The following is a 23,807-nucleotide window of genomic DNA, read 5'->3' on the forward strand; positions in this document are numbered from 1 at the left end:
GTTCTCCTTTCCCTTTCCGCAAGCTGAAAGAGGCCCTGATGGGGACACTTTCGACTGTGGGGGTAAGGGGGATATCCTATGAATGGCACAGCAAAGTAAGAGCCTGAACCCCTCTTGGCTTTATGGAACAGAACCTCAATACCAACTGGGACTTCAACACAATAGAGAATTCACCTTCTAGCTGGTTTAAGTCACTGTTATCTAGATCCCACGAGACCAAACATATATCCTCACCAGCATCCCCCAATGTCCAGCCACCATCCCATTTCTTCCTAACATCCACCTTTAGCATTTCCACTGCAACCCAAATAATTTTTCTCTTGTTCTTTAGTGAAAAGAGTTGTTGTCCACTTCCTACCAACAATTAGTATCAAGTAGAGAATACATCCTACATTAATTTAACTTTGTTAAACCCCAGGCAGTCATAATTCTTTCAAATTTTAAGAACTGAGTTGGGAGGGGAGGGTATAGCTCAAGTAGTAGAGCACATGCTTAGCATACTTAAGGTCCTGGGTTCAATCCCCAGCACCACCTCTAAAGGTATATAAATAATAAGTGAACCTAATTACCCCCCCAGAAAGAATTGAGTTGCCAGACCACTAAGAATTTTGTAGATTTTTATTATTTCACTATTAACAATTTTTAATCTTGAAATGGGTTAATCATAAAGTAAAAACTAACCATATATTTGTTTTTATACATTATATACACTTGAGAAATAAATAGTATTGTAAGCATTAAAAAAAAAAGCATCATTATGTACAAATAAGGCTTCAAGCCAAATGTATAATACAGGACCCACTGGGGATTTGATTCCCAAGGCTTCTGTTACTAAAAGCAGAAGCAGAAAGTAACCAGGATGCACAGTCAATAACAAACTCTACTTCGGCTAGAAATCACAGAAGTAACAGAAAAAGCACCCCGTTGGATTGATAAAAAATACCTTGAATTAAGGTACTTGACTGGTCATGTCTTCGGAGGTTTGGCACTGAACAAAGATACAACTTTGGCACAATACAGATTAAAACAATGCCCTTTAAAAACCTAAGCACAGAGAAAATCACGCTTCACCACCACCACCTGGCATCACATCTCCTTCCAAATTAACCTCATCCATAAAAATCCAAACCATTTGGCACTCTCGTTCTCCCGGTTATTTATCAATAAAAGGGTTTAGGGTTTTCTGGATGGCTCTGAAAAAGAGTCCTGGTTTGTCATATCTGGGGCATATTGGTGGGAAACGATGTAGAAGTCTTGATGGAGTTGCATAGATTACCATACCATGGGCATTGCCTCCAGGAGGTCTGGGTCCTTACCTGGCTCCACCACCAACTTGGTATATAGTTCTAGGCATGTGGCCAAACCTCACTAAGCCTGGGTTTTTGTAAAGCAGAGATAATAGTAACTGCCCTTCTCACCCCCTGTTGTGAGTCTCTAATTAAGTGATGCATGTTCAAATCTTTAGAAAATTATAAAAGGGTTCCTCAGATATCATGTATATTAATTCAAATCGAGATCTAGAATTGGAGGCTTTTTGACAATGCTCAACTCAGAAAAGGCACTCATATGAGAGCAAGGTATTCCAAGGAGGGAAAAAAACACTGCATTAATTAAATCTTGGCACCAGCTGTGTGTGACAGGTGCTGGTTTCTGTATAAACAGATATGTATAACCTATGTAATACCTTCCAACTTCCTACACGGAAGAGGTTTTGCTCTGAAGCAGTCACATTTGGCCATTGGTCACCATTCTGGCCCCAGCACATCTGATACTCTGCTTACCACTCTGCTGGTGATCAAAGATGTCACGCTTAAAGGGGATGCACGTTAACTAAGAAGAAATAGGTCGAAATCACTTAACCCTCAGGGTCTTCAACTCTTACATCCTGTAGCCTTCCCAGTGCCCCACGTGCCTTTCATCACGTGCATATTCATGGATCATCTCAACTCGAAGGGAGTTTAGACATCTTAACCCCCTTGGGTTTCAAATGAGGAAGTGGTCTGCAGCGACTTACTAATGTGTCTACAGCCACGTGCTAATTAAGTTTAAGTGCTTAATAAACATCTGTCCAATTAAAAAGGGAGCAATGGGAAAATAAGACACCCAATGATGTGTGCTTCAGAGAGTGAGTTGGGGAACAGGATGGAATGTCTAAAAGGTAAACAGTACATTTAGCCGGTTACCCAATTGAACCCCAACAACAGCAAGGGCCTCCCCAGACCTACTCTCCCCTCCCGGGTGAATAAGGTCCCAGGTCTGCCATCCTGACACAAGTCAGCTTCCAGCAGAAAGACCCCTCACGACAACTCAAGTCAGGTCAGACAGCCGACAGCTTTCCATACAGAGCCACTCCAGGGCCAGGGTTCCTTGTCAGGTGAAGCACAGGCTCCTCTGGTCACTGAGAAACCAGCCCGAGGTGCACAGAGGCCTGGCATTCAGCTGTTTGCACACAGATCTGGAGTTAACGCTATTCTAGAGCAGCAGCAGGAACAGCAGTGCGTGGTCCACTCCGGCGAGAAGTCCCAGCCATCACAGGAGGCCAGGTGCTGGGCCCAGCAAGCAGGCTCTTTCCAGGGCTCCAGCGTCAAGAGGGGTCCTTCCAGCAGGTGGGTCCTCAGGAGTAACGTTCCTCCATGTGTTTGGAAGGTGGGGGCCCTTGCTGGCACCCTCAGGAATGCTCCACGGTTGGACTGAAAGGAACCACGTGGAAGTGTGATTCATTAGCTGGCATAGCAAAGACACAGCTCTGTTTACCTCAAGACCAAGCTTTCTCACATACCTCATCACACTCTTTTATTGCTTCCCTTTCAGAACAAATGGAGAAGGTCCTGAGTGTTCCTTCCTCCCGCTTCCCCATCAAGCCACAGATTCACTTTGAGAAACACCACTCTGGAGCCCACTCGGGGTTCCTAGTTCCATATACCTCAATGCTGGCATTTGCAGATTTTGCACAACACTGACCCACAGCAGGCACACGCACACGCACACACAGGCACATGCACAGACACAACTGCAGAGAGAACTATCAATGCCTCGCTGCTTTGATCTGAAATACAAGAGACCCTGCAGTGTGGCAGGAAGAGGGCAAGGCAGAGTCAAGAGATCTTGATTCTAGTCTCAGCTACACTGATGTGCCATGGGACCTCTCAGAACTTCAGTCTCCTTCTCAGTGAACAGGTGAACAGTATCCATGTCAGCAGAGAGAGTACTTAAGGGCTAACATGTGACTAGGTGTTAATTTATGACTTGAGTTCCCATTATTTTCTGCTCCTTTAAGGGTAAAGGAAAGGATAATTTGTTTTCTCAAAGAGGTATTATGAGGCAGTTACAGCATTCTCAACTGTTAAGAAGTTCTGGAGCAGAAAGGAAATATATAAGAATAAGGATAAGCACAGGGACATATACACAAGAGCTTGTGGTAGCTCACAGTGAAAAAAAGTGACAATGAATATATGCATGTTTATGTATAACTGAAAAATTGTGCTCTACTCTGGAATTTGACACAACATTGTAAACTGACTATAACTCAATAAAAAAATGTTTAAAAAAAAGAATAAGGATAAGAATAGCAACCCTTCTTGCAATCTTCATGGCTGTTCTGAGGATCAATGAAATTAATACATATGGAAGCATTTGGAAAGGTATACATTTGAATACAAACATAAAGAATTAAAATTATTATCATAGTAGAAAATCATATAAGCCTACACTAGACTGAGTCACTTAATTAGATGGGCAGTTTTCAGAATCCCACAAGTCCTGTGATCACGGAGTTTGTGGTCACATTGATGTTCCTGAGACAGAGCAGCTGGGATGTAGCCTGGTCCTCAGGGTTGGCAGACAGTTAATCACAGGGGACCCCAGCATGGGTGCAGCTGCTTGATAATTGATACCCACATGAAGGAGAGGTGACTTCTCTGAGCAACTGGGACCTCCATGCTCAAGAAAGAGCACGGGCTTCAGGGTAAACCAACCTGCTTCATATCCTCACTCTGCCATCACCCATTGCAGGACTGGGAAAAAGTGAGTCAACCTCCCTGAGCCTGGGGTTCCCTAACTGTTCACATACTTAATGATACCAGCATTTTGGGCTTGATGATAAAAGCAAATGAGATGATGTGTGGGGGGCACTGAATGCCAGTGCGTGCACACTGCATGCTTGGTGCACGGCAGCAGCGTTATTATCTAGTACCTCGGACGGGGCAAAGGGTAGGGGCTTGTGGGGGGCCATCTCCCTCCTCCTCAGGAGGCATTTAGGCTCAGAGGGTATGTGACAGATTCCCCTTTTGGATGTACCCACTTCCTTATACCGTGAGATCAGCCTTCCCAATTCTGAAACAGTGAGACCCCAGCATGGGGCAATGGGGACACTGAAGCGAGATGACCCCTTGGTGGCATACAGAGCCACACACACGAGCACTCCTGCTTCTCAAAAAAGGGGGAGAGTTGCCCACTAATATTCACCTACACCAGCCTGGGTTCCAGAAAACCTTAAAAGAGGACTTCATCTGTGCTTCTCCCTTACCTCCCACCCAACTCTCCAGTCCAGCCTAGAGCCCAGAAGGAAGCCCCAGGAACTTCCCTCAGCCCTGGCCACTACACAGAAGTTCAATCCAAATTGGGGACGTGGGTGCCAACTCCGGGGACTTAGTCCTGGAAAGACTTCATTCCAGCAGGACCGTGGCTGTGACCCTTACAGGGTGAGGTAGAACAAGAGGCAAAGGGACACTCACACCCTCCAACACCCTGTCTATCCCACTGATTTGTCTTTCTCCTTCCAGCAGAAGATCAGCTTCATAAAGGAACGGACTTTGGTCTGTTTTGTTCACCACTATGTCCCGAGTGCCCAGACTCATGTCCAGTGTACGCTAGGGGACCCGTCAACATGCACTGCTTGAACCTCTGAGAAGGTCCCGGTTACCTGGTTTCGTTTTTCATTCCCCAGCCATCCCGACACTTGTGAAACCAGAGCTCTTGGCCAGGGGCTATGCGGGTGTTCTCGAGATCTTCTACACAAAAAGTCAATCTAGGAGGAAAAAGAAACCACCAGTGAAGCCAAAAGTCCAGGGTCGGGGTGCACATGGCTGCACCCTGCATCAGCCAGACGGTGCCTTCAGGATCTGGGGTGGATGGAGCAAGGAGAAAAGGGAAGTTTTCATCGTGCCAATCCTGACTCAAGAATCTTCCGAACTCTCCGCTGCTGCTACAAGCACTCTAAACTGTGTCTCACTTTGCCGTCTCCCAAGATTCAGCTCATACAGCCTTTAATCCCACCCCTCCCCCTTCTCCCCTCTGCCTACCCAAAAGGCTGGCTGCTTTCAAGGCACAACCTCTCTGGAGGCTGTCCCGATTGTCCGAGACCTTCCTAATCTAACACTCCCTTGATCTCCCAATTTAATAAATAGGCGCATCCCTATAAACGTTGCTTTTGTCATTTCCATCACTTCTTACGGCATAGAGTTCATTATGAAGGTTGTGTCCTATTCCAACACATTATATCCCGCCCTGAATAGCATGTGGATTCCCGTCACCTATGGTGGACTGTAAGCTCCTTGAATGGAGGAACTCCAGGTGCTTCCAGCACAGTGTTCAGAAATATTCACTGACAAGTGTCACTGGAACTCAGCTGTGAGTCAACACCAAAGATTCAAGAAACAGACAACCAAGATCACAGGAAGAATCAGTGGGCCGATAACCACTTCAACTATAACTTAGAGCCAAACCCTGCGCGCGGCCCCAGCTTCGGTGGTGTGTGGTCAGCATGATCCTGTGACCGGTAGATGTGTGGGATGCCTGACCCTGATGCTTACCAGCAGGACAAAAGCCACATGCAGAACAGCTTTCAGAAGCTTTATCAGGAGCCCAGAGCCCATAAACACCCACCACACTCATAATCAGGAAATACAAATGAGAACAGTAGGGGACCAATTCAGACCCAATGAATGGCCAGAGTGTGCACCAAATGTAGGTGAGGAGGAAGGGGAGAGGGAGCTCTTACTCTGTGGCTGAGACTGAAAATTGGTCCAACCACTTTGGGGAGGGATTTAGTAATACCCGGTCCAGCTGGAGAATACACATACTATAGCCCAGTTATTCAACACACCCCAGAGAAGCCCTCACACACGCACACAGGTCAGATGTCCCAGGCTGTTCGTCTCAGCACTATTTGTGACTGCAAAAAAGCAGCAACGACTCAAAGGTTCAGCAGAACAATGGCAAAACTATTGCTTGCACGATGGCGGTTTACATGTAGGAGTTAAAGGAGAACAGACAAGATCTGTACGTATTGGATAAACCTTACAAACAGTGTCGAATGGAGAAAAGCAACTTTTAAAGGGATAGGTCCACTCATGTAAATTTCAGAAGCAACCAAAACAATTCTATAGGTTGTTTATAGATATAAACAGAAGAAATGAAGGCATAAATTCCATGAAGGAGGGAAACACACCAACAATAGTTAATGTCGGAAGATTAGTGCATTTGGTTTGGAGGGGGAGGAGTCAGATGGGGGAGGGGCACAAAGGGGCTTCAACTCTCTCTGTAATGTTTTCCTTTTTAAAATCTCGTATCTGAAACCAATATGAAAAATGGTTTACATATATTAAGTCTCAGTGGTTTATAAAATTTGAAATGTTTTATAAAAATGATCATCTTTCTAAAACAAAGAAAAAAAAGATCATCTTTCTGCTACCACACATAGGTTCAGGCTGCACTTACAAGTGCCAAGAGAAGGGAGAAGACACACAACTATCCAGACCACAGCCTGAGTGCTAACAGCTCCCCCACAGCTGGCACACCACCCCCTGCAACCCTGCTCCCTGCCCCAGTTCACAGGTTTCTAGACCAGAGTCACTCAAACAAGGGACCCAGGCCTCCACTCCCCTCTTGGCCAAGCTGCACCATAGGTGGTGGATGGACACGGGACACGTGAAGACCTGCCATGGAGAAAACACCGGAGGACATGCACAGGGGATGGAGGCTGCTTCCCGCCGTCCCAACATGGCAATGACCTCCCAGAGGTCTGCAGAAGGACTTGGCCAAGAAAACCTCCTTGCTAGACAGAGGTCTGCCAGGTTTCCCTGGCTTCCACGTAGACAGAAACTGCTCAGAGAGCCAAGGCACGGTTTTAGGGGCTGATAAACAAAGGTGTGGCTTTTTGTGCTAGGCTTAGTTAGCAGACATGGGGAAGATGCCAGCTGGCATGGCACTGGGGAATCTCAGTTACTCGACGTTAGGACCCCACCCATGTCCTTGAGTCCGAGCCTCCCAAGGACAGGTTTAATGCTCCGAAAATTGGATGCAAGGGAAACCAGGTCCCCCTGCAGACCTCATCTGTGCAGGCTTCCTAGACTTGATAGCCTGGTTTGTTCTGAAAGGGAGCAAGCAAAGACTTTTGGTTGCATGGACCCCAGAGCAAGCAGATTAACAAGCAGCACTCCTAAAGAGCGCTGTCCAGGAGAAGCTCCACTCCTCCAGGCTGACACAGGGCTTGGTAAATGGGACAAGGGCTGGATTCGAGCCCTCGCTGGCCCACCCCTTTCAGCTGAGGGCCTGTGTTCGGGCACAAGCTGCACAACAGTTGACAAGAGGCCTTAATCTGGAAATCACTTTTCTCTGCATGGGGTTTGAGGTTTTGCCAAATGCTCTAGATACAGAAGGCTGGAAGGTGCGTGCTCAGCAAAGGAAAGGACGCTGCCAAGCACACGCCTTCTGCTGACCATTGACACAGGACAGGAAAAGGGTTGTGGGGCACTTACTTCCGCTGGGTTTCCCCAGACTTGACCCGGATGCGCCTGATATTCAGCTCCCGCTCGGAGTTGCGGGATTGAGTCAGGTAGCTGCAAAGATCCTTCCACAGGCTGTACCAGGACTGAGATGTCCCCTCCCAAGTGAGTTTGATCTTCAGGAGGTCTCCCAGGTCCTCCTCAGTGTAGACAAGGAAGGTGTTGGTGGCATTCAGCCCGATCTGCTCCACTCTGTAAAGGGAGGAAGAAGCTGGTGTCAGTCCCCTGCCACCTGGAAAACTGCAGCACCACTTTGGGTGACACGATAGCAGCACTTGCCCCCAGCAGGTGAGAGAAATGAGCAAGAGGTCCCTTTCTCCAATGCCTGCCATGTCCCACCAGCAGGACCAGGTAGGAGCGCAGCTCTGCTTCATGCAGACCTTGCCCATGGCACCTCAGCTTCTTATCAAAACCCTTCCTGGGGGGGACAGGAGCATCTCCCCATTTAGGCTACTTCCTAGGAGGGAATAGGACCAGGAAAGGACAGACATGAGAAAGCACAAAGAAGACACGTTTTCACTCAAGAATGTCCTCTTGCTCTCAGCCCACAGGCATCCTTCTCCCTCAGAGCTCCCAGTCCCTCCTGCCTATCCCTTTCACTTGGCACTTGGGGGAGGCTGCCTCACCCCATTTGTGTGCACAACTATGTGGGCATACAAGCCTGGTCCCCCCACTCGGCCCTGAGCCCTGGAAGCGAGTCCTCTGATGATGTTACTTTGCAATCTCAGCATTACTCAGCATGGTGCTTTGCACCTTGTAAGTGCTCAGTGGCTGTGTACACATTGCTATGTGCCCCTCCCACAGAGAACTAAAAACGGGCCAGGGATGACATTTATTAAGTTCCAAATTTCCTAAAGCCTCAGGAATCAGGCATTGTCTGAGATGAAACAGCAAATTCTCATGCTTCTGATTCATCCCAGGCGCTCCCTCCCAGAAACATTCTGAATCAAGGGCTCAGCAGAGGATATAAAGAAGAAGAGAGGAACCACTCATCTCCTCCCAGACTACACTCTCCTGCACTTGTCCGCCTGTGACTGCACTCTCTCTCCTTCTCAAACCAACTTGTGCTCTGTCCTGGACCCAGCAAAGGAAACACATGGCTTACATTTCCAAAGGCAGACTCCGGGAGTCTGCACTGGTGCCGTAAAGGGTGACATAAAAGGTGGGTTGGATTTCTCCCACGTTCTTATAGCTGAAGACGTGGATTTTCATCTGATAATGATAAACTGCAGAGACAGCAGAATAAAGACATGTGTGAGCCTGGTTTGTCATCGTAGGGCACCCTGACCCAAACTGAGTCACCCAGCACAGTGAGTTTTTAGGGACTAACATCCTTTGGGTCTAGCCCAGCCTCTACCTCCCTCTGATCTCACTCTGCTTGATGGCCTGAGAGGTCACTGCAGAAGAAGGAGCCCTGAACTTGGGGTTTAGGGAAAACTTTGGGGGATTCTGACCTAGATACTTTCCAGCTGTGTGACTTTGAATTAAAAACCAAGGTATTAACCTCTTGAGCCCCAACCTCCTCATGTGTAAAATAACACCCACAATACCCACAAAACCTTATGGTTTTATAACATGTTATAAAAATGCAAGGCATAATTTTGATCTCTTGTTGGTCCTACCTCAGACTATGTTGACAATCAAGTGAGAAAACAAATATAGGACAGCTTTGAAAAGCTAAATGCAAGATAGAAATTTAAGATATTGATATTCGTGATCCTAGAGTGATGCTTCCCACCACAAAAGGAGTCCCCATCGTTAATTTTTTAAAGATTAACTTTACTAGGGCATGCACAACATAACCTGATTTGCAATGACTTAAATTAACTGCTGGAATGTGTCCTGTTCTACAACATGGTATTTAGAAGGAGGAAAAAAGATAAAGCTCCTCCCCCAGGGCAACACGGACGGGGACCAAGGTTACCTCTGAAAGGCATGCCCGCCCGGGTTTTTAGGTACATTTTGCTGTTCCTCTTGTTCCTCGTTTTCTTGGCGTTGTAGCCAATGCTATTACAACGGTTCTTCCGGCAACTGAGACAGATGCCCTTTTTGAAGCGATTGGAGTCCGTGCACTGGAATGCGAAGCTCGGCTTGTCCTGGTTCACCAGGGAGTCGACAAAGAGGTGCACGGCCTGCTCGTGCTCACACTTCACCCCCTCTGCGATTGCTGGGGGAGGGAGAGACGGAGACCGTCAGCACGAGCTGCTCCTGTGGGATTGGCCCCCTCGGTCAGTAAGTACTGAACACCTCGTCAGTGAGAACTGCATTGCATGTCGCTGTTCGTACACTTGTTTATGCAATTCTTAACCCTTGCCCAGAGATGTGCTCTCAGTAGGACTGAAGGCCAGTCCTGCCACTCAACTGCTTGCCCTCTAGGTATGAAGACAGCTCTGATTCATACAAAGCAATAAAGAGCAAGAACGAACACAGGACAAGCACTTAAACAGGGTGATGGAGACCAGTTGTGCAGCGGGAGTCACTGTGCCCTGATAGAGTTGTGTGGTCACAAAATGCTGGAAATGGATCAGATGCTAAACATCATCTCGTCCAGGGCTCAGCAAACTAGGGCTTGCAGGCTGGACCCCTTGTCGTAAAGTTTTATGAGACCATAGCCACGCTCTTTCGTTTACCTATTGTCTCTGGCTGCCTCCACATTATGGCAACAGAGTGGAGGTGTTGAAACAGAGGCCATATGGCCTTCAAAGCCTAAAATTATTTACTAGCTGTCCTTCTAAGAAAATGTTTGCCAACCTCATTCTAGTCTAATTCTTTCAATTATAGATTATGACCCTAATGCCCTTAGAGGTGAAGTAATTTGCTCAGGGTCATGCAGTCAGTTGTTTGCAAAGTTAGGGCTATAATTTGGATTTTTCTGGTCCATAGTACATCATTATTCCTTATAACCAGAGGCTAAAGCCAATAGTTTCAGTAAATCCTGGCACCTTAAGGAAAATTTGTCAAAGCCACCTGTACCCCTTTCCCACTCACACTACCAACCTTAAGAAATGCCATCATCTGATCCCCCTAAGGCAGGGCTGAACTCCTCTTGCAAGGACCCCCATGCCCTGCAGGGGCTATTTGGATATTATCATATTGGGAAAGGGCAACTTAAGACTGAGTGACAGAGTGGGACATCCAAAGAGCAGAGCATCAGAGTGGAGACAGCCAGCCAGGGCCAAGACTTAGAGATGCTGTCAGATGCAAGGCAGTGAGCAAAGGAGAAACCCAGCTCATCAGTTTCAGCAGCAAAAATGCAGTTCGGCTCAAGTCAGCTGGGAAAAGGCTTAGGCATTCAGGAAGATAAATGATAAGTGAATGGAGAAAGTATCTTGATTATACTTCTTTAAAATGTCATAAAAAATTTAATTATAGTGCATCCATGCTAAAGAATATTATACAGCCTTTAAAAAGAATAAGGGGGAGGGTAGAGTTCAGTGGTAGATTGCATGCTTAGCATGCATGAGGTCATGGGTTCAATCCCCAGTACCTCCATTAAAATAAATAAAACTAATTACCCCCCCAAAAAAAGAACAATAAAAAGAATAAGGTAAGTAGATCTGTGTGCTCTGATGTCTAAGAATATCCATAGTCTATATTAGGGCTGAAAAAGCAAAGTTGCAGAATAATGTGACTTTTAAAAATATCACACACACACACAAATATGCAAAACAAAAAGACTGGAAAGATACACACACAATTGCTTATATTGGCTACCTGTGGAGAGTGAAAGCAGGAGCGGGAGGTGAGGGGTATTTTTACATTTTGCTCTGTGCAATTCTACAATGCTTGGTTTCTCCCCCAAGGAACATGTATTTCTTTTGTTATGAAACAAAATTGATCAATAATAACTGTGACCTTAAAGCGTAAGAAGGCAGAGCAAGGACCATGGGAAGGCTGTCAATACGCTTGCAGGGTGATGCACTGTAGGATGAACAGTGCTGGACGGCCACTGTGGTGGGGAAGTGGAAATAGTGAAATGGATGTTGTAGGGAGCACTAACAGCTCTGGCTGATTTAGGAGGAGATGTGATAAGAGAGTCAAAACAAATGAGAAGGAACTCACTTCCATATGCAATTGACCCCAAGACATCATTGAGTCCACAGCCCGGCTGGAAGTCACCCCCATTGGGGTAGATGTCAATGTGACCACAGGCATCTGAATCCCAATACTCAAGCCAAAGGAACGCGTGTAGGTGTGCAGGACATCCACGAAGTCCGCATCGTCAGGGGACAGCCTCTTGTGGATGTCCACTCCTTCAAACATGGGCCCGGCAGGATCCAGACCTGCAGCAGAAGGAGGGGCCGAGACCCGCTGTGTCAGGGGCACCGAGGCAACAAGTCCTGATGGAAAGCTCAGTCGGCGAGTCAAGATGAAGACATCCCTGCTCTGTGAATCGTGAACAGTGTGGTGCCCGCTGGAGAGGAATTTATGCTTTCTTCTGCAGCCTTCACCTATCCTGACAAATCGCTGACTTAGTAAACTGGCCACAATATTCAGCGGACACCTGGCTCTGAGGAACCGTGCCCTGCCAGAACTGGAGCAGTTCTAGAAAGAACGCGGGCCGGCTGAGACTAAGCCACTCCTGCCATTTATTCTGCCACTGAGAGCCTTCACAGCCTTAATTTTAGCATAAGTTTGACAGAATAACTGAGCTACCTACCCCTATGGAGGGAAGACTGTCTCCCCAAACTGAGCTCGTTGTATTTGGACTTAACTCTTTCCCTTCCTTTAGTTCTGAATCAGGCCTGGGGTAGATGGTAAGAGAGAGGGTACCCCAGCCACACTGAGCATCCACATTCCACGCCTCCAGAATGCCTCGCTTTTGCAGCCGCAAAAAAAAAAAAACCTTTTTGCTTGCAAATGTTCTGCATTGACAGGCAAGCAACACTGCAGAGAACACAGGTTCTCACATTTGATACAGCACAAATATCTCTGGGGAGCTTCTTACCAGTTCAGATTCCACTGTGGAGCTATGAAAAACTCGAGAAGGACGCACAAACTCCTGTATTATCTGTTACCTGTGTGTACGTGTGATAGGGAGGAGGGCAGGGCAGGAACTGGGAAGACAGTGACAAGAAGAGATACTTTCACCGTCTTTCAGTCTTGAAGCCACATGAATGTAAAACCATTCCAAAAATAAAAAGAATTTGCAAAGCATAAAATGCAGATTCCCCGACCCCTGAGAGATTCTGATTGGTAGATCTGGTGCGAAGCCCAGAAATATGGGTTTAATCCCCAGGTGATCCTAAAAATAGCTGGTCTGTGGACCTGATTTTGAAAAACAGCTCCATGCTTGAGTACCATCTATAGAATGGAAACTGAATGTCTCAATTCACACAGATCGTGTGAGCTGTTAAGAGACTAAGTGCTTGTCAGTGTAAATACTTCCTACTATCACGAAGCTTAAGTAACCATGGGAGCTGGATTCATCCCAACCTAGAAGGCTCTTTGTTTGCCCTACAGACACAGAGAGAGGACCTGGAGAAAGTTAAGAAAAGATTACGTGCAGCAGAGGAAGGGGATTTGGTTAGTCTAGAACCACAGTTCTCAACTGGGAGGGATTTTGCAATATTTGGCAATGTCTGGAGACATTTTCGGTTGTTACGGTTGAGGGTGAGGGAGAGAAGAAACTGCTAACATCTAACACATAGAGGCCAGGGATGTAGATCTTACAAGGCACAGGTCAGTTCCCACACAACCATTATCTGGTCCCAAATGCAAATAGTGCCAAGGTTGAGAAGCCCAGATATGGAAACACCAAGGGAGAGAGGAGGTATGACCAAGAACAGAGTTGTGAAAGCAGGAGACGGGAAACAGAACTGTGTTCCCCAGACCCCAGCGTGATGAAACCAGGAAACACACTGTCAAACTAGAGATGGGGTAATTTTAGGATAAACAAAAGGCAGGGCTGTTGTCCAGAGTAGACAGGAAACTTGTAGAACTCACTCGTCATGAGAACTGGTAGAGACTGAAATGCGAAATCATTTCTAGAGAAGTTTAGGAACACGTATGAATGACGGAGGCAGAAAGGGAGCCCAGGCTGCCTGGGGGCTCATCTCTGGCCCAGGACCCAAAAGAAAGATGGCACAAATGGGGGGGCCTCCCAGAGTAGCCCAGGATGACTTCTCAGTGGCTGCAAGGACCACGATACTGACACAGGCAGCCTTTCACCATATCCCCTGGGATAAAAGAAAGAAGGAAGGAAGGAAGGAAGATAGAAAGGAGAAAGAAAGGAAAGAAAGAAAGAAAGAAAGAAAGAAAGAAAGAAAGAAAGAAAGAAAGAAAGAAAGAAAGAAAGAAAGAAAGAAAGAAAGAAAGAAAGAAAGAAAGAAAGAAAGAAAGAAAGAAAGAAAGAAAGAAAGAAAGAAAGAAAGAAAGAAAGAAAGAAAGAAAGAAAGAAAGAAAGAAAGAAAGAAAGAAAGAAAGAAAGAAAGAAAGAAAGAAAGAAAAGGGGAACACTCTGCTTTGCAGCTAGTGAGAGTGAGAGTGCAGCTAGTGGCTCTTGTATTGGTGAACAAAAGTCTCCACCAGACGGTCAGTGCCATGGAAACCAAGCTGGGCTGGAGGAATGCAGGTGGCTGATGGGTCTTCTCGAAAGGCCGGCTGGCAGGCAGGCTGACCCAACCTGACACACAGCCAGGACCCATCGGACTCCGGGGACAAGTTGCACAATTCACTTGTTAACTAAGAATGGGAGGGTGAACGTATCCCCTCCAAAAAGAGAAGTTGGAGAATCACCGCTTCCTTTCAGTCAGATTCCTCCAAAGGTGTCCTGTCCAGTAAATGGAACACATACATGCATGCACACGCATACACTCTTGTATGCACATGAACACACACAGGGAAAGAGCAGGGCAGAGCCTGCTGCACAACAGCGACCTCATCTCTCCCAGCGGAACAGCAGCAGGGTGGCGTAGGGGTGAGTTGCACACTCTGGAATCCAACGGCCTGGGTTCGAATCCCAGTCCTGCTCCTCGGCATGCAAGATATGGGACCCGTTACTTAAGCACTGAGTCCTAGTCTCCCCATCTGTAAAATGAAGCCCAAAAGATCCTTTCACCCAGATGCTGTGCGGCTCAGAGATGGTGTGAAATACCACTCGCTGGGTACTTGACAGTTGGTCGTATCTAGCCCAGAGCCTGCAGGGTGGACATGTAACTCATGTTTCTTGAATGTATAGATGAATCTGCTTGCTTATTTATTTATAGCTCACAAGACACAAGTTTAATTAGAAATATACGACCTCTTCCTCAGTGTATCACGGAATTCCCTCAGAAGCCTAAGAGGGTAAAACTCCAGCAAACCCCAGTCCACAGCTCTCTGATCCGAGCAAGGCTAGGGTTCAGGTACCCCCCGCAGGCCCAGGTGAAGGACCTCTGCGGGCCTCTGGATAGCAGCATCACTGGCCTCAGGACCCCACGCAAGCTGCCGTCTCTGCTCCTCTTACCAGTCAGGACCACCTGGTTCCCAGACCCTGGGAAGTCTGGGGAGAGGGCACAGGCCTCCCCCATCAGACATGCGCAGCAGCGTGCGTCAGGTCAGCCAAATACCCTCTGAGGTGCTGCCTGGCAACTGGACAGAGGTCGCCCCCTCCTGTAATGCTCACCCCAGGGCCCCCACTCCACAGAGAAAGGCCAGAGGGAAAGGCTGTGCACAGGACACGGCGGCCTGACGCTCCTTGCAGACAGCTGATTAGCATTCTGTCCGCAAAGCCCGAATCTCAGCAGCTCCCACCCAGACAGGCCGGGGGAAGAACTGGAACACTCCCACCAGCCCCATCACATTTCAGATTTAGAAACAGGGAGATGGAGGAGCTGCAGCTTGTCCTTGTTGCCAAGGGCACTCCAGCTCCGGCGCTCTGGTGGGGATCTGGCGTTCTGGTGGGGACCTCGTGTGTGCTGCAGTCCCAGCACAGCTGGCCTGGCTCTGCAACGCCACGCCTCTCCCTGGGGGCTGGGAGGGGCGCCCAGACAGCGGAACCCACAGGGGCTGAGGCTGAACCGAAGTGTTTGCTCCGGCAACGGGTTAATGAGCAGTCACGTGTGGCAGCACAATCACTGCCCGTTAGACAGTTCAGGCCAATTGACAATTTTAAAAAAATCCATGTCTTGATAATCAAAAAAAAACAAAAAACGCTCTCAAGCTATGCTGAATCACATAGTCGGATTTAGAGGAGTGTGTGTGTGTACTCATTAGACCTAACCCCGCGGACAATGGTTGGAGGAAGATCACTAAAACCTCACAAATAAATATATTTTTTCTTTCTTTTTTCTTTTTTCTTTACTTTTCCTTTTTTCCACAAATAAAAAAATATACATATTCACAAATGTATATATTTTTAAATGTACCTTACCAGCTTGTTGCTGAAACCTGAAATTCTACCTTTACTAAATCATTCTTTAGCTAAGAACTTCCTTCTACCTGAGTCCTGTTTCAAAATGAAAACATTGCCGGGAAAGAAATTAACTCTTCCCTTTAGGTTGCACCTTTAATATGTGGGAGGTGAGGGAGAAACTGGGAGAGCAGACAAATAAAAGAATCCCAGAAGGGGGATAAAAGTTCAGGGCAACAAATTTGCCCTTAATTTTCACCTCGCAGAAGCCATATTGCGTGTGTGTGTTTGAGGGGGCCCCAAACTGGGAAAGAAAATCCTTCCCAGTTTTTGTAATCATTAAATGATTCAATGATTTAAGTCAGACTCTCACATCAAAAGACCACCAAGATGGAAAATCTGATATTCTATTGACAACCTGGGTACCAATATCAGAAATGTCTCTTTAATGACATAGTTTAACCACCGTTCCTAAACAGGCAGTTATCCCTGATAAGAATGCCAGCCAAACATTGGAAAGAGGACGTTGGCGGGTGAAATAAGAACAAGAATTCAACCACAGTCCACCACTCATTCCTCTCCCTTGAGGTCCTGGGGTACGATGGGCAGAGGCTGGAAGAGAGCACCAGTTCACAGGCCAGGCTTGGCACCAGCTCTGCCCTTGAGTCTTATATTTGCCCCTGGGTGTTACCTCACCTGCTGGACTAGAACAGTGGTTTTCAAACTGTGCTCCCCGATGCTCTGAGACCCTGAGACCCCTCCGGAGAAGGGAGAGGCCCAAGTAACAAGGCTAACACTGCCCACAAATGCCCAGCTTCGCCCAAAACACCTCCTCTATGTGCTTCATAGACTGGGGTCCTGCCCAAGTTCAATCTGCAAAGAGGGCTCTTGACTAAAAAGAACATTTGAAAAGCCCTGGGTTAGATGTTCTCTAGGTGTCTCCCAAAGCTAACCCTTTACAGCTCACTCCAGCTGCCTCTCCGGGTGCACCCTGGTTCAGAAAAGCCAGGTGGGCGCAGCGGCCAAGGGAGCTCTGGCATCAGCTGTCAGCAGAGGAAGCAGAGCTTACCTGTGATTCTGCCCACAGTGCCTTTCACGAAGTTGCCCGCGTATCCAGCCACGTGAGCGCCAAGGCTGTAGCCAATCAAGTGAACATTCCTGAGAGAAAAGTCATCCTGCCCCTGCAGAAAGTCACAGGAGTGTGTGAGTGGAGAGTGTGGTCCTGAGCCCGCAGGGACACCACCAATTCAATGTCAATCACGCCGGGAAAGAGACATGGGAGCCGGGGCATGGCTGGCACTGCTGATGGTGCAACACAGATGGGAAACAGCCAGGTAAGGGGAAGTGAAAAGGACTTGGTGGCACTTCAAATGCCAAGCGCTGGGGACAGGGTGGAGGTTGTGACTAGGAGCTGCATACCTGAACTTTCCCCTACATGTTTCTGTTTTTTCTGGCAGTATCTAAGGGGGGAGTGGGGATGGGAGGAGTGGCAGTGTGGAGGTCAAAGCCGCCAGACTCACTGGAAACTAAGTGCCACCCCCAGCCCGCCGCAGGGTACTCCCTGCCTGCCCTCTTAGGCCCAGGAGCTGCCAATCTCCTCACCGCAAGCCCACCTGGGACCCTAGAGTCATGGGCACTCAGACAGGTACCCAGATAGGGCACTCAGCTGGGGGCACGAGGAGGCGGGGATTTGACCCGCAGCTCAGCAACCAAGCTCAGCAAAACTACCTAAGCAGAGGACTGAGGGACTGTTCAAGAATCCTGACCAGAGCTCTGCCAGAAATCATCAGATTCCCTGGACTTTTCTAAGGAAGGTCATTGCCCAGATAATTGGGTCACTTTGCCAGTCTCCTGTTAAGCCCACTGACCGCAGGCACATCATTAACCTATAAAAAGGAAGTTTTATAGGACCTCAAGATCTGTTTTCCACACATATTTTATGCAAGGCATTAGGCTGCATTTATTTGAACCAACACTTTCCACCCTCAGTTCAGCCACCCTTCAGACGCAAGAGCAGACTTCAGTAGGTATCTAAGATTACCAGCTGGTCCAAGCTCCTGACCATTCCCAACCTGAGGGCATCAGCAAGTAACGATCCATAAGGCAAATTTTCTCCACACAAGTTAAAGTAACAAGAAAAACCCAGAAATGCATCAATAATGAGAAAGCTTTCTTAAAGTCCCAGCTTCCAAGTATTTCAAGCAATACTTCATTCAGTAAAAATTTGAATCTCAAAGTTACTCTCAGACCTGTGAAGTTCACTGTAACAGCCTGATCTATTTCTTAAGAGGATTCGGGTTCAAGGTCCCACTCATGAAAGATGGACTCCCTTTGGTCCCATTACCTGCAGCCAGTTGAGCATCTTTGCAATGCTGTGTCCCACCTCCCTTGTGTTATCGACCACATCTCTGTAAAGCTGGTGAGCCAGAGGAAGCCAGTCCACCACCACGATGTTGGCTCCTTTCTCTCTTGTCTGCAGGGCTGACATGAGTTTGTGGAGCCAACTTTCAAACATGCCACTCATCTGCAGAGAAAAGGGGACGTTTAACAAATATTCTTCTTCTGGGTTTCAGAAATCCTCATGAATATGGAATTCAGCTCCATGAACCTCTCTCAAGCCACTTCCAGGACTTTCACCTTGGCTACCCAGGCACCAAACACTTGCACATGAGCAGGGCCAGCCACAGACAGGATCGCTACATGGGTGTTTGTTTTCCATTGCTCTTTACATCTCAGTTTTTCCCATCAAAACTTTCAGAGCAGGTGTCCTCTGCTGCTGCCCCACTGACCGATAAGACCACTATATGAGATACAAATTGGTGGCGATGCTGGCCTTAGGTTAGCCTGAGTCTTGGTCACAGTCAGGCAAGTAAGTAGCCTGGTCCATCATTCAAAAGCAGCTGAGAAGTGTTGCCCCAGAGAGTTAGTTTCTCTCTCAGAGATGCAGGGAGATGCTGTCTCTTAGGCAAATGCAGAGTTAACTAATGACCCCTTCCCACAACCCATTTCTGCCATCCATCTTGACCCCAGAGGAAGGAAGACCGGTCTCTGGAATCCCAAATTAGAACTCAGAACACATTTTCCCACAGAAACAAAGTATAAATGGTGACCACGTCCAGTTGTAAACCTATCCACAAGTACATTATTAGATAAAGAGATTTTCTGTGCCTCGCCTGGGAACCCAAATGCCATTTACAATCCTACTTCTATGGGAAACTGCTGTTCCAAGTTCCAAGCAGATTACAAAAGAACTTTCTGGAATGCAAGCCATTTATAAGTGGCAGGCAGTTTGTATTTGCATTTTGACAGCGGGCCTTTAAAAAGGTTCGAATGCATGATTCTAATCATAGGCTGTAGGGTGAGGATGGCTGGACAGGCCCTTAATCATCTCTTCAATTACGGTACATAGGTAGGCGCCTCCTACCCTCTCCGCCAGGCCTGACCCAGCCATTGGTGATAGACCTAAAGAACCAGAAAGCATGTAACGGATATGAATTTCTCATCATTCAGAGGAGGAATGTCCCCTCCCAATTAGCCCAGGCAGAAACCTCTCACTTAATAGCACCATTTTCCTCCAGACTGCCATTATATAAGTGAACAAATCCCTCAGTGGTCAAAAGCTTCCGAGGCTGAGCGCTAAAGTCCTTTTTTTGTTGAAGTTTGTCATGGGCCTTTCAACGTGAATTGCTCAGCTAGGGCACATAAAGACCCCAATGCCTTTAAACGGAGCCATCTCTATACAAACACCAGGGCACCATGCCAGCCATCCAGGCCAGCTGGCTCCTCGCAGTCTCTCTGAGCCAGTCAAGCTGCTTCAGTGTAGCTCAGCTCCTACGGAGGGATGGCCCCTGTGAGGTGGTGGTTGACCAATGTAATTAAGTGTAATTAGAGGGCCCCTTAAAATCCAGTGGAGCTGGGCTGCTGTCCTCAGGACAGCCACTTTCTGAAAGCCCGCTGTGTGCCAGTGTTAAATACCACCCTGCTGGAGTCCAGATTGCCCCCTCAGCGAAGTGCCCATTACATTCTTCACAGCTGTCTGAAATACAAGCAGCCCACAAGAAAAGAGGGGGAGAGTGGAATCTGGAAGCACCAGTATTCTTTTTAATTGACCAAAACAAAGGAAACCAAATCTCATGTAAAGCCATAGAGATCCCTCCCCTGGGCTCACCATCCATCCATGAATGATGAAAAAAGTTTTGTCTGTCACATTGAAGCCACAGTCTTCTAAGGGCTGCTTGTGGCCGAGAGAGAGGTGGCATCCTTCGTGGTCTGGGTCCTCAGAGGTGCGGAGGTTAAATCTCACAGGGGGGTTGGCAGCAGCCAGTACATCACTGGATTTGTGGAGCTCATCTGGGGAGAAAGACCAGAGCATGGGTATAACGAGCAGGCTGTGGCGGTGAGAGATCTGGGGTCTAGTTCTAGTCCACGCTTGAGCAAGTGACTTAACCTCTCCGGGTTTCAGAATGTTTCCTCCTCCCCTCCCAGAAATGTTGCAAAGATGTCATAAAAGGGACATCTTATCAATATTTAAGAGTATTAATTAGTCACTAGTATCAATTACTGTGAATCTGAAAAAAATAAGTCTCTCTTGTTTTTCTTTCTCTGCCCTATCCAAACGAGTTCTCCTTCCTTCTCTCAAATTACTACTTTCAGAGCATGGGTCCTCAATTCTTTTCTTGAAATACTTGAGACCCATCGAGGTTCAGAATTCAGAAATGTTCAGATTTTAGAAAGACATTATGGTATATATAACATCTATTATATAACACCCCCCATGGGGTATGGGGGCACTCCACATGAATCTAACACATCAATAATATTTCTGCAGGGAAATACATGACTACTCACACTCAAGGGCAAAAAAAAAAAAAATTTACAAATATCCTCCTGTCAGTTCAGGTCAGTTTTTGCTGCCAAATAAGTAAGAGTTCAGGTCAGGTAAGGCCAGATCTTGCTGCCAAACTAGTTACCGAACACATGTTTCAATTTTGAAAGATCTGGATGTTGGAATTGGAGGCAAGAAGCTGTTGACCTGTTATGCACTGGGCTTCCCGTAGTGCTCTGGTCTCGACTCCAACACTTACCTCAAAGACCTCGTGCATCCTCAGCACTCCTGGCAGTACCAGACATGTGCCTGGCATTCTTTAAGCCTGCTAAATAAATTATTGAAGCCATGGGGAAGCTTGTAGGAGCAGCAAAATCTCTCCTTTCAGATCCTTTGCACCCACACAGTGCCGTATAGGAGATGGCTCTAGTCCCAAAACACAGCCAATGTCACTGATGGTGCCTACGGCCTTTTAACACTATGTACTGCCACCACACTATTTCAGAAGGTCACAAATGAACCCCATCGAGCACTCTTCCAACCATCCTGGAAACCAGCTTAATAACCAGCTAGGAAATTAGAAATCAAACTCTCCTGTCACCCAGAAATCAGGGGAAAAGATAACAAATGACCATCCCAGGAGCTCAACGAATACCAGAGTTAGGAAGCAAATGGAGTCAGGGAGAGATCAGAGAGGTGGGGAGGTGGTGGTGAAGGGGACAAGGGGGAGGACAACAATGCACCAGACGTAAAAAGGATAAGGTTCAGAAAATGCAACTAAACATGCACAAGCAGAACAAAAGCCCCAACTGGCAGAAATTTGAAACATGGACATAACTAGTTCAACATCTCCCAATTTCTACCCAGATAACTACGCAGAGAGACTAGCTAGGAAGTCTAGGGGAAAAGGAAAGGGAGTCTGCTGGTTTCCTGGCACCGACCTGTGGATAAACCCCCATACTGACACAAAACGTTCACCTGAGCACCTGACTCTCTGACCCCAGAGTTCTCTAGCCTCATTCCTACTACTTTTGGCTCGAATCACTTCAACCTCTGGGAGTTCATGTTAGTTCTTCATCCAGATGTCCTCAGGGCGCGTTGTCACCTCCTTAAAGTTCAGAAGCTCAGCGGTCAGCTTCTCAGTAAAGGAAGCCAGGCCACGATTAAAACCACACCACCTTCTCCCACCAGCCCTCTGTACCTTCCTCTTCTGCTTTACTTTCCTCCAGAATACTGAGCACTATTTATATATCTTAATTACTTGGCCATTTGTCTTCCCATCTCTGAAGTGTAAGATCTTGGGGGCAGGGGTTTTCACCTGTTTTGTTCACTGCTGTAACCCCCTCCTCTGGAAGAAGGCACTACACAACAAATACTTTTTCAAATGAATGAAATGATCCCCAAATACTCAGAATCACAGAAAGTAGAAGTTGGAAGGAAGTTGGTAGCACTTTCCAGGAAATGAACTAGAGATGTAACCTACCCCCATTCAACTGCACTAGAGTTGGGAACATGTTAAGTAAAGCAAGGTTTTCCCATTGATTCAAATTAACCCTTCCACATGCGCATAAGCTGACAGGGGCCAACATCACTTGACCCCAACCCCAGCAGAATAGCAGAAGATGAAACAATGGGGTGTAACTCAGGGGTTCCTCTCCCTCCTCTGCCTAACTAATTGGCTTGATGCTCCTGCTGGGTGACCCTACCCTCTCTCCTCCAAGGTAGGCTTCCTCCAATAGAAGAGACTGCCATGCAGAACTCAGAAGAAAAGCTAGCAGCTAGGAGGAGGAGGAGAGGTAGGAAGAGGAAGAGCCAGGGCTGGAAAGAGTATTGGAGAAGAGATGGCTGGCAACCTGGGGAATAAGCCCAGCCACTTCTCTGCTCAAGTTACTCATCAAATGATCATGGCTAGCACTCATCAAAACAAAGCCAGATGCCCTGATACCTTAACTTTTATAACACCTACTCCACGATTTAAAAAGGGGGCACCAGGCGACAGAGCTTTTTCTAACAACCTTCTTGCCTCGAAAACTCCAGGTTCAACGAGGAAGACAAGGTTACAGAGCTGCTGGCAGCCAACTTTGCTGACTGGACATCACAGATAAGGGAACCACATAACGGCAAGGATGTGGGGCGAGAGCGAGCGCAGGCCAGCGCAGCCGCCAGCCTGCGGCTTCTTGGGTGCCTGGCCGGGGATGCCCTCGTCAGAAGCGCGGAGGAACAAGTGGACTGCAAGGCTGATTAGGAGGAGCAAATGGACAGCGCAGGGAGAAAGGAAGGAGGATGTCGCAGGACTGAGGAAGATTGAAGAAGGGCGGGCAAGACAGAGGGGACCTGGCACAGAAAAGAAGTTGTGGGGGTGGTAATAAAATTAAATGCACGTTACCTTGCGGCCATCCCTCTGGACCAAGGGGTGTGGGGCCTCCCGCGGCAAAGCAACAACAGGCTCTCCAGAGGCAGAGCAGAAGAACGGAGTTTCTCATCCTTCCCCTTCACACCCGGTTCCCCCAAAGAGGGCTTTTAAAAGGACAATAAACAAAAACACCTCTCGGAGTTTCCAGCAGTCTGAGCCTGTAAGAGTCGAAGTGGGCAGCCCCCTCTCAACCAGAGAGTGGCCTCAGACAGCCGAAGGTGGAAAAGGTGGAAAATGAAAACTTGGCCAAACTAAGCCGCGAGGTGGAGGGAGTGGGTTATGAAGGGGCTTGAACCAGAACCAGATCTGCCCTCACGCGTGCCGCCCGCGCGGGAAGCCAGGGCTCACCACTGTCACACCGCGAGCGAGGTAGTTTTTTAAAGTATTGAAGTCATCTGACCCATCGCCAGATGGCGATTTGCATAATTTATTCCCTTCCCCGGACTCTGATTG

At 47.5% G+C, this 23,807-nt stretch overlaps 1 protein-coding gene across 1 annotated transcript; it reads right to left on the bottom strand.

Annotated features, from left to right (window-relative positions):
- Positions 1 to 712: 712 nt before the first annotated feature.
- LOC140688327 (endothelial lipase-like) lies at positions 713 to 23,424 on the bottom strand. The gene is given in 11 exon segments (XM_072946950.1): positions 713 to 2,690; positions 4,922 to 5,026; positions 7,758 to 7,976; positions 8,890 to 9,010; positions 9,709 to 9,951; positions 11,847 to 11,933; positions 11,936 to 12,067; positions 17,186 to 17,297; positions 18,461 to 18,640; positions 20,285 to 20,466; positions 23,328 to 23,424. Coding segments are annotated over 11 exon segments (1,500 nt in total). The 3' UTR covers positions 713 to 2,668.
- Between the last annotated feature and the right edge of the window lie 383 nt (positions 23,425 to 23,807).

Source organism: Vicugna pacos, chromosome 22 (genome assembly GCF_048564905.1).
Source record: "Vicugna pacos chromosome 22, VicPac4, whole genome shotgun sequence".
Lineage (NCBI taxonomy): Eukaryota > Metazoa > Chordata > Mammalia > Artiodactyla > Camelidae > Vicugna > Vicugna pacos.